This window comes from Coffea eugenioides, chromosome 4, assembly GCF_003713205.1.
Source record: "Coffea eugenioides isolate CCC68of chromosome 4, Ceug_1.0, whole genome shotgun sequence".
Lineage (NCBI taxonomy): Eukaryota > Viridiplantae > Streptophyta > Magnoliopsida > Gentianales > Rubiaceae > Coffea > Coffea eugenioides.
In genome coordinates, this window is record NC_040038.1 from 39,023,368 (window position 1) to 39,034,700 (window position 11,333).

Here is an 11,333-nt window from a genome sequence, read left to right on the forward strand (position 1 = left end):
TATATTGTTTGACCCTCTATTAACTTTTTTGTTACAGGATTATATAACGGGTAAGTAACACTTTGCGCCCTAAACTAGAAGGTATTTGCACCTTGCTTACTTCAATTGAAAAGTTGTGCTTAGAATTGAGTCTGATGTTTAATGTAATTATTCCCCCGGTATCTTTCCTGATGCTGGAAGCTTATTTTGGGCCATTTTTTGGGGTTATAAAATGACATTTACCAAATTATTTTACATTGTTTGACCCTCTATTAACTTTTTTGTTACAGGATTATATGACGGGTAAATAACACTTTGCGCCCTAAATTAGGAGGTATTTGCACCTTGCTTACTTCAACTTAAACAATGTATATATGGGCTCCTCTTAAGACTATTCAAATGCTAACTTTATCAACACTGTAAGAAAAAAAATGAAATAACGATTAAATATTTTATACTGTAGTGATGCATGGGCAAAAACGCCCTAAGGGTGCTAAATGGTGCATAAAAAATAGCAAAATAAAAAGAAAAGGAAAGCTACAAAGAGGAAGAAATGCAAATAGAGAACAAAATCCCAACAAAACTTTTACTCTCGGATCACGGTACAAAACTTTTCACTTTCAAAACCACAAAAGGCCTTCATTTTCTTTTGTTCATGAGGTACATAGTAAGGCCTCCATTTTCTGTCCATGAGGTGCAAAGTGGTGCTCTTTTTCCTCATTTTCACATTTTCTACTTGTGTTGCATGTGATGTGAGACATTTTGCAATGCTTGTGATCTTGTTGGAAATGCTTTGGTGATGACCATGTTTTTAATGTACTCTTAGTTCAAGAAGACAAAATTTTGTTAATTCTCATGCGATCCATTATTTTTAAGAGGCTTATCCTTAAATTCTAATACCAAAATACCTAATATAGACTTGGTTCCTACGACACAAAATCCTAGAGTAGCTCTCAAGCACATTTGTCAAGAAAGTTTTTGTTTACTTTCTTTTTGTCTGTCTTATATAGTACTATAATTTTTGTCCATAGACGCACAAAAATTTGGGAAGACAAGAGTTTTGGTCATTTTAAATATTTAGAGAAGCAATTTCAACTTCGAGAAAAATGAAGAACATCCAGTGTAAAGAAGGAACCCTCAAATTAACAAAAAAAAAAAAAAAACTCATTTGCTTGGCCTTTTTCTTCTTTTTTTTTCGATAATTTTGCTCTAGCGGATATGTAACAATGTAATTGGACTAGTCAAATAAAGCGTAAATCAGCCAGACCTGACCAGTGCCAACCACCCTGTTTAATCAATCGATTATTTAGTCCCCTTCAAGAACATGGGTTTTCAAACAATTAGGGTAGTTACAAGGCTTGAGGCAAACTCATGAAAAGGACACAAAACGTACCTCGTAGCAATTGGCTTCGCATATTAATTAGTACTGTACAAATTTTTGTTTTCTCTTGCATTTCAGCAAGTGATATCTCTTTAAGAGATACCATGAATTGCTACTATCTCTTTTGTGTCAATGTATAACAGCTCACTTCACAAATCAGAACAGAATTGAAGAAACATGAGCTCGAATAGAAGCAAAAGAATTATCATTGGAGCTATGAAGGTAATACAGAGATGTTGAATGAGATTGCTCAGAACGATAAACATTCATCTCAGACTTCTGCAGAACCACCATTAGTGATTAACCTATACATCAGCCAAAAGATTCGACATCATTTGTATAAATTAGGGCCTATTATAAAAAAGGTGACATGACACGATGTGCGACAGCATCAAGAAGATAATATATTCCCCTAAGCCCTTTCTGGTTTCTTCATGTTCCTGAAGAGAATATGTCCTAATTGCCTCTCACCCTTTACCCTTCAAGGCCATTTGTTCCAGTAGAATCAGTGATGCTGTTTTGATTTAGGCAACATCAAAGGCATCCACAAGCCAATTTTTTCTGGGTTTATCTTGTTGTGATGATAGATCTGTCCAGAATCTTCAAGAATCCAGTGTGCCATATTATCACTTTCCTTGTTTCTTAACTGCAAGGCAAAATATGCTATTAGTCAAGGTAAACAAATATGTTGCAATGAACTTTCTTTAACGGATGTTAGACTTAGTCAAAAGTTGTTCATAAAAAGTCGTGACCGGAGAAATTGCAGACTTTCAAACATCATGGAAGATAGACATTACAAGTTTCAGATAATGGCACCCCTATCAAGGGGAAAAGGGGCATTGCTAATCCCATGGATAAAAGTTGCAGTACTATTTATGATGTGGATCCTATAAGAAGCCACAGACTAGATAAAAGAACAAAAATGCAACTAAAAGGATGACCTGTCAATTCTATAAGGTGAAATGCGTCCAAATTTTCCCAGAATAGATACGGCAGTTGTATGTTTAAATCACTAGAATTTGACCATGCTTCAAGGCAGAAAAGAATAAATAGATAAAAAAAGAAAAAAAGAATTCGAGTTCATGTAGTTTTACCCCAAAAGGATAGGTAAGGAAGGTAATTTGGATTCAATGGTATTAAGTGAAAGCCCTTTATAAAATTTACATCCTAATTCGTAGTCACTACTTCAACTCTTACCTCTTTGGAACCACGACCTTCGAACAGCCTGGCGGATCTGACGCTCATGCTTCTCCAATAGTTCATCAACCCTTTGTGACTGAGACAGCAATGGTCCTGAAAATTCTACTTTGTCTCCTTGGTCCTGATAAACCTGCTCCAAGATGAAATAGAATTATTGAACAACTGAAGATTGGTGTCATTTGACATAAAAATAAAACATAAAGAAACAAATTAAATCTTAAGTATGAAAGTAATACGTGAGTACATGACTCTAATTTACCAAATTGATATAACAATATACTGTTTGTTAATCAGATAAATCTAGCACTAAGTTCAAAGTATTATAGTAGATTCTTCTAATTTACAGGTTCTGGTTTTGTCACTTAGAAACTCAATCTTAGAATGGTCTCTTTTAGCTTTAGTAGTTTGGTCAAAATTTTGGTTGCCCCACCTCTTTTATGCAACAACATTACTGTCATGTTATGTGAATCTCATTTCGTTCCTGTATTCTCTTTCCTAATTTTGTCTCGATATGAGTAAGTGGAAAATGAAAGTCATGAATAGAAGTATTCAAACTTCTTCAAGCACATGGAATTGAATTTAATGATAATTAACCATAATATTATTGGCCATTGGCAAGAATTTAATGATAAATAATAATACAGTGTTGCAAATGTTCTTAGACCTTGCAAGTCACTAGATCTTCTGAATATGGTTGGTTCGTTTCAGCTGAAAGTTTTAAACTTTATGGTGTTACTTAAAAGCACTTAGTAGTGAATACAACTTTACAAAACAGATTAAAACAGCACTTAATGGAGTTGTAAAACAGCTTCATCAATAAGGAATCAAGTGGCCAGCATTTAGAGAAACTTTCTTTTAGCAGAAGCATTTAAGAGGTGAAAATATAGATGGTATCATGCTCCAATTTATTGCTTTAGGGAGTAGACTGAGGGGACTGAAAATCATGAAAGCAGGATTTAGAAGGTTTACTTCACTAGCCATTGGAAGTTGTCAATGTCAAGTTATGAAATTGCACTAAAATGACCATGTATATAACGGAGTACTTCAACTATAATAAGTGCATCGAGGGCTTTTAACTTCATAGATAGTCTAAAGTGGTAATGAACTTACCAAACTAATTCTCTTGATAGCCAAGTCCTCTTTCTGATAAAGTGCCAGTGATAGTTCCTGTGAATGGTATCCATCAGAAGCATCAAAGGAATCTGGATGTTCCAATTGGCTCCAATCTTTGACCATAACATGATTTAACCTTTCATAGGAATCATGACCCTTAAAATTAGTTCCATGTCCATTTAAAGCCTCAGAGTTTTCATTCCTTTTTGACTCCAAGTTATTCCTTAACTGCACTGCACCTGATGGTTCAAAGATAAGACTTCTGGAACTAGACCTACTGCGAGATCTGACAGAATCATCTATTCGTCTCTTTGCCCATGCAAAGCCGCTTGATCCTGAAACTTGTAATGGGCCTGAAAAGGGAACATCGCCTTGAGATGCATGCTTCACATGAGATGCCTCTTCCTTAAGATCATTTGATGGCTTAGGTGGCTCCAAACCTATAACGATATCTCCTTCTTTACAATTACTTGCATTATAGCCGCTAATCTTGTGACCACCTTGTGGTTGGACAGGTAAATTCTGCAAAGAGAGATTAGGTACATAAGTAAGAATGATGTAAAAACTGCAGCCAAATAGAGCAACTAATGCATGCTAATCATGCAACATTCATAACTTACAACCAGAATAGTAATCCACTTGCATGAGAGAGCAAGGGCACAACTTACAAATCATCAAGAAGAAGAAGAGCAGGCCAAATATACCAATGAATGCATGCTAATCATGCAACATTCATTACTTGCAACTAGTTGAGAAAAATGCACTTGCATGAGAGAGCAAGGGCACAACATACAAGTATACAGAAGAAAAAAAAGAATAAAGGACCTCTTCAGGTGCCAATTTGCTAAAACCATTCTGTTTTCTGGTGAGCCTTTTTGTTGTTTCAGGTCCACGGGCTCTTCCACCAGGCTTCTTCCTGGAAACGCACAGAAAACCATATCTTGTTAGTCACACATTAAGTTGTATATTTTCATGATCAGTGACTCATGATAGTACATAATTACCCAATGAAAGGAATATCTAACAAATTGTATAGTGAAGGATTAATTGGCTGGAACCATGACAATAATTCCAGACATAGTTGAAAGTGAATTAAAAAAAAAAGGAACTAACAACACGAACTTAAAGATTCATTCTACTAGTTTTTTAGCTTCAAGGTTCTCATTAGTTGTATAATCCTTATTCTCAAGTTTAAGCTAAAACAATCCACCAACTAGCTGCCAGCTACAAGGCTTAAATGGATCACTAACTACTATTCCTCTCAATTAGAAATTGTGAATTAACACTGTTGCAGTACCGTTAACCTAGTTATGCTTTTGCAAATTGCAGTTAACCAGCATCCAGGAGATAATCACATTTCCATTACACTGTCAACAATTTAATGAAAGTCTGACTAGTAATAAATTTCCAAGTGATCCTCCAAATTCCACTCAAAGAATTATACCACTGACAGATAAGGTTTTGGCATGCATGAAGCAACAGCAAGACCACAAAAATCATGCAAGATGGGACAATTCAAGGACATCAATCTGATTTAGAAAGCTACCTAAATTCAGCTAAAAAAAAAATGCACAGTTTGAAAGTGCAGTGTTTCTCTGAGAACTAATTTTTTCTTTCAAAAAGTGCTTTCCAGATGTGTTTGGTGATAGACTCAGGGCATCTGAGCAAATATTGTGCAAGTCTTTTGATTTGTAAAATTTCTGCTAATGCTGAAATTTGAAGCTTTTCAATTTCAGAAGTACTTCAAGATGGCCCCATAGCTTTAATTACTTATCCATCCCAGAGTGGAAAACTATTTATAATATTACAGAACTAGTGAATTGTGTTAGCATGCCAAAATGGGAAATTTGGCAATAGAACTTTACCTTCTTGCTTCTTCACGATGTTTGGCATCAATCTCTTTGCTCGGTGGGTACTTGGGCAAACTTGATGGATCACATGCATAAGGCTTCGTTTTGAAATACTGAAAGTTGCATGTCCATTATCAGAAACACGAATAGTTGGAAAATATAAAATAAAGAAATATCATATTCTACAAGTTAGACTTGAGCACATTGATATCATATGATAAAAATAGACACAGAGCACATTGATTCATACAATGTACATAGACAAAGATCGATGTACTCTGATGGGTAAAAACTTAGAGACATGATTGCATTGGAAACAAAATCGGATTCATACGTCAAAAAAATTCCCAACTAATCAGTGAATAAGAAGAGTCATAATACTTTCGAACAAAAAATTGGAATTTAATATGATGCAATAAAATGTCAACAATTCTGTGTTTTAAAAGCTTTTACATTAGTGAAAGATACAAGGAACACTTGTAGTAGAATTTGAAGAGAGTTGCAAAAGTTCGTGTTACAAGTACCTCAGCTGCAACGGCTGCTGAAGCAGTGCCCCGCTTGTATGGTTCCACTGAAAGTAGAGTTTCTATCAGTATGACAGCAGCTTTAGGGAGATCTTTGAGGGTCTCCCAGAGACTGCTCTCATAAGGATGTTGTGGTTTAAATAGCGTAGCATGAGGAAGTTTAGACTTTTTCCAGTAATCATCTGGTGGGGATCCACAGAGCTTGAAAATCTTGTGCAACTGTTCAACCTGTTAGTATATGAAAATATTTTGTCATAATCCTTGAAGAATTATATATTTTAAACTCATCTTCAGATTCATTTACATCCTTAAAGTATTCAATTGCATACCATAAACAATAGAACTCATAAAAGTTCAGGAGATGTCAACCTGATGTACCATTGCATGGTGTGGAATCAGGTAAAACTTATAAAGCAAAGTAATTCTAGCTAATTCAGCATTTATTGAAGTAAAAAAATTGGAGGAGGGGAGATGCTAGTTTCACTGAGACCAGTTACAATCTTTCTGTTTGTTTGATAGAACTTGATGAAAAAAATAATAAAAGTGCTAGATATTCAATAGCTAAGTGCTAGATGTGTAACTTAAATTTTCGCCTAAAAGTTTTGAAGCAGGAATTGGAAATGAGCAAACAAACTATACTGAAAAATATCATTTGCTGAACAAAAGCAGCAGGCAAATTGCTTATTCTAAGCACGAAAGTTACAGGCTCAATCCTCTGGGAGCATATGGTCTTCATAATGCAGAGAATGATCAGAGTGGTACGGCAAGGATGTTAATCCACCACCATACATTGAAACATGGAAATCAAGTACAAGGAAACAGAAGTTAAGGAGAAAACTTGGAAGTGCACCAAGCTTATAGATGCAAAACGTGGAAAGCATTTTCCTTCTCTTGAAATCATCAGATGGTGAGGAACAGACAAGATCTATTCAAGAATGGGATGTAGATGATCTTCAAATTAATCAGGACAAATCTAGATTATTTCAGTTTGAATAGTTGAAAAGTAAGTAGATTTGACTATATCCTTGTCAGTAAATTGGTTACCTCAGTTCTTCCCTGCAGGATAGGTTTACCAACAAGAAGCTCAGCGAATACACAGCCAACACTCCAGAGGTCCACAGAAGATCCATAATCAGTGGAACCCAACAGAAGTTCTGGAGGACGATACCACAGAGTGACAACTCGACTAGTAAGAGGTTGCTTTTGGCCAAAGTTACAGAAATTCGCCAATCCAAAATCAGCAATTTTTAGGACACCGTCGTTATTTACCAAAAGATTAGCACCTTTGATATCCCGGTGCATTACTCCTCGTGAATGACAATGTTCTAGTCCTGATAATAATTGCTTCAGGTAACATTTAACCTGAAAAATGGGCCCATCCGAGTGTTCAGTACCATTGCAAGCACAGACCAGCTAATTTAGCAGAAGCAAGCATCAAAATCAAATATGATAAAAAGAAAACTAGATCTCCAGACTTGACGATCTCTGGACAAATATTTCACGTATTTCAACAAAGTGATAGTCAAATAAGCATTATTTTCTTCAAAGGCAAGCTAAGAACTACTTTTTTGAGCATATATAAGTTTCACAGACAGGGTGTGGATTTTGTTCTTTTGCATCTAGTCCAATGTGTTACATGAGTCCAAAACTGATAGAAACAGCTTAAATTTGTTTGCCATTACAGAAAATCAAAATCTTAAGAATTGACTGAACCAAAAGACAAACCTGGGCTTCACTGAACTTGATGTCAGGGCTAGATAACAATCCTGCAATGTCATGTTCCATATACTCAAAAACAAGATACATGCTACATGATAACCGGGAAGTAATTAGCCCCTCCAATTTGATGACGTTTGGATGGTCAAGCCTGCGAAGAATCATAATTTCTCTAGCCATAAACCGAACACTTTCTGGCTCAAAATTGTCAAACCGCACCTTCTTCAAAGCAACAATCTTCCCAGTTTCTAGATCACGAGCTCGAAACACGCTGCTATATGTACCCTGACCGATCTGTTTTAAAATGAAAATGCACAGAATTTTTATCAGCATGAAAAATGGTGGTAATGATCAAACAGCAACTGTATGTGCAAATAGCCAAATTCCATAAATGTTTCATACATGTTATCATAATAGGTCATTAACTGGCTGGAATTACAAGGACAAGTAAATTCATCACCATCTTCATTATAACATGTAGTAGTAAGTAATACAGTATATCAGGGAGATGATATGACACAAAAAAATTCAAACTGTTGGTAATCTTGATTTCTTAAATTAAAAAAAAAAAAAAAGGAGTAATTTGTTGGTAAGTTACAATAGTGGACCTTCCATGATTAGTGTCTTACGAGACTTATTGAAAGTACTCTTCAAACCTTTTTTTTTTTTTTTTTTTGCATAACTACTATATCTATGAAATCAGTTAGCCTGAGACACTTGAATTCAGAACCAGAATTCAATACAAGAGAAAACTTCTCTAGGGATATTAACTGAAGTTTATGTGGCCAGAAAGGAATTTCTTCAGTTGCATAAGGTTTGAGATATTAACTGAATAGGTAACTAAGCCATTGAGAGATCACCACGGAAACATGAAAATTCACAGAAACAAGAAACTTAATGGAAAGAAGATGACAAGGAAATTCACAAACTTTATGCTTGGGTGCTATCCAAGTGAAACCAATATTTTTGTCTCACAATTCTACATAGCTGCAGTTTCATATAGTCTGGGTGCTAAGAGTTTCCAGAACTCAATACATTTAACAAAAATTATTGAAGGACTTGATCCCCCCCCCTCCCCCAAACCCAAAAGCTGATTATGCTTATCGAATATTTGTACCACAGGTTTTCGAATATACATGATTCATTCCATCTTATCCTACTAGAGAGCAATAGAGTTTGTTAACCTGTCATAAAACTATAGCAGACAAATTTCTCATACATCCAAAAACAGCAAAGAACCCCAGCACATAAAAATAAATAATTAAACAAAGAAAAAAAATAGACTGTCATACAAGCAGTAGTACGTCTTCATTAAACTACAAAATTTAGCATAACATGACAAAATACCAAATGACAAGTTCTTTTCTCACCCCAAAATTCCAATTGTCAGCTTTTCTGCCAATTTGTTTTCAAAATTTTATCCGACTAAAAAACTCTATCACATGGAATTGCATCAAAGTAGTACAAAGTACAAACGAACATGTCACGTGATGCAAAAATGTGGTAAAACTAAAGATACTCAATAAATATACTACTAAATTTCATTTATTTAAAAATAAAAAAGGAAAAACCTTTTCAAGCTTCTCAAAGGACTCGGCTCTGAGGGGCACCCAACCATGAATGGCTTCGCCAGCAACAGCACTGAGCCAAGCCGGCCAGCCAGCCGCCACTTGTTCTCCTTCCACGTACTTCTGCAGATTCCCCAATCTAAAACTCACTGACTCACTCCCTGTCCCTGTCCCTGTCCCTGTCCCGGTCCCGGTCCCACCATTCGAACTCGCCCTCCCTGACTCACCCAACTCGCTCCCTCCTCCTCCTGACTCAGTCGATCCTCTCTTCTTCACCTTCTTCAAATCCATCTCCAAACCCAATCCCAACCCCCCACTCCCCACCCTGCTCCGACCCGACCCGAACGCCCCTCCTCCAATTCCTCCGGCTCCATTCTCCCGGAGTACCCCGGAATGATCAAATGCCGGCGTCACCGATACCGCCTGCTTGGAAGTAACACAGCCCATGAGCGACTGACTGCCACGTGTCCGAGTGGCTGGTGGCTCTCAGTTGAAACTAAGCTCGACCCAGTTCATATTCTGCAGAATCTTGACGTGGGTCAAGCTCAGTTTTGAATTCTGCATTGGGAAAAAATTCTAAAAAATTTCGCAGGCTTATATAGTTCAGAATGAAGCTTCTCTTTTGTTGCGTTGTCTCTGGAGTCGCTTTCCTTGTTCTTCTCTCTATTTTCAGTGCGGCAATTGCGGAAGCTGATAGTCTGACGGATTAATTGGGAGGGAACTCAGAAGTGTTAGTGCGTGAGAATGGCTTGCTGTTTTTAATGGGGTTCACAAGAAGCTAGAAAAAGAGCAAAAGAAAGAATGAAAAAGGACGTAGCGAAATCAACGGAGGGAAGGATTTGTAATAGGCTGCTGTGGCTTTTATTCCTAGGTTTCTTTTTTTAAATTAATCTTGTATAGTTTTTTTGGTTGGATGTTTGATACATAATTCAAATTTAAATTTAAAATTTAAATTTTACATGTATATATATCAAATTTTATTAATATATATAAAATTTACTCTTCTTTTTTTACTTTTTCCAGTTTGGAAGCTTAGGAAATACTATGAGATTAATTGTTACAGATATTTTTACGCTAACTATTGATGCATGATACGTAGATGCAAAATTTAAAATTTAAATTAACTATCATATATTTGACAATAATATTATATATATTGAATATGTATAAAAAATTAATTCTATTTTTATACCACTAAGTTATCTATTTAATATTTTGAAATCTAATGCTCCACTTTTCCTTTAAATTTAAAATTCAAAGTATATTTTTTTAAAAAAAATTGAAGTATCTTTGCTCATATCTAAAATCTTATATGATAGAGAATAACAATTTGAATTTGAAGTATATTTATTTTTTTAAGTCAATTCTTCTAGTATTTCCCACTAACTACTCCTCAGTTTGTGGTCCAGTTGTTAGATATTAGAATTAGTAGTAGTACTTGGGTTGGTATTTTTTATGTCTTAAAATAGGTCAATCAAAATACTAGAAGATTTTGGGGGCAAAAGTACAAGTCGTGGTTGTGGATGTTAATTTTGACTTTAATGACTACACTTTTGTCTCACCATGGGATCTAAAAATTCCATAATTTTTTTTTTTGGTATTCAAGTGTTCAAAGTTCAAACCCCTAGGAAGTGGGCTCTAGTGTTGTAGGATGTGGAAATTTGGACTTAGTAGTGGAAGTATGTAATGACTCCCTCAAAAAAAAAAAAAAAAAAAGAAAGGTTACATAATGACAAAGAAGGCTGGCAATGGGGTTTTAAAGATTGGGGACCCCTTAAGTGTGAAAACCAATAATGCAGCGCGTAACGCGCGTAGCCTAATTAGATATTTGGGGGAACATGTTGGTTTTGGGTTGGTGTTGACTAATTGAGTCTTTGTCTACATTAGTTTATAAGCACAATAGTTCACTTGTCAAAATGAATGATTGGGATTTGTAATATTAGTACTAATGGAGACTGCAGATTGGGGAGAGGGAAAAGAACAGTGAAAAGGAAATATGGGG

General features: G+C 35.7%; 1 protein-coding gene across 2 annotated transcripts; it reads right to left on the reverse strand.

Annotated features, from left to right (window-relative positions):
- Positions 1-1,527: 1,527 nt before the first annotated feature.
- On the reverse strand, positions 1,528-10,125 carry LOC113767350 (protein IMPAIRED IN BABA-INDUCED STERILITY 1). Of its 2 annotated transcripts, XM_027311409.1 has the most exons (10): positions 9,335-10,125; positions 7,773-8,057; positions 7,331-7,409; positions 7,092-7,201; positions 6,048-6,275; positions 5,539-5,636; positions 4,499-4,589; positions 3,671-4,195; positions 2,558-2,690; positions 1,528-2,006 (listed from the first exon to the last, which is right to left on the reverse strand). In XM_027311409.1, the coding sequence occupies exons 1-10, from the start codon at positions 9,776-9,778 to the stop codon at positions 1,987-1,989; spliced, it is 2,013 nt and encodes a 670-aa protein (XP_027167210.1). In that variant the 5' UTR covers positions 9,779-10,125; the 3' UTR covers positions 1,528-1,986. The 2 variants fall into 2 exon arrangements, with proteins under 2 accessions (XP_027167210.1, XP_027167209.1); XM_027311408.1 differs by having other exon boundaries at positions 7,092-7,409.
- Positions 10,126-11,333: the final 1,208 nt, after the last annotated feature.

What these genes read in the sequence shown, in the direction of transcription:
- LOC113767350 (XM_027311408.1), bottom strand. Translation starts at nt 9,778, where the DNA reads ATGGGCTGTGTTACTTCCAAGCAGGCGGTATCGGTGACGCCGGCATTT. An exon ending in TCCTGCAGGGAAGAACTGAG is followed by an intron (nt 6,276 to 7,091) that starts GTAACCAATTTA and finishes ATATACTAACAG; the next exon opens with GTTGAACAGTTGCACAAGAT. An exon ending in GCAAATTGGCACCTGAAGAG is followed by an intron (nt 4,196 to 4,498) that starts GTCCTTTATTCT and finishes CTCTCTTTGCAG; the next exon opens with AATTTACCTGTCCAACCACA.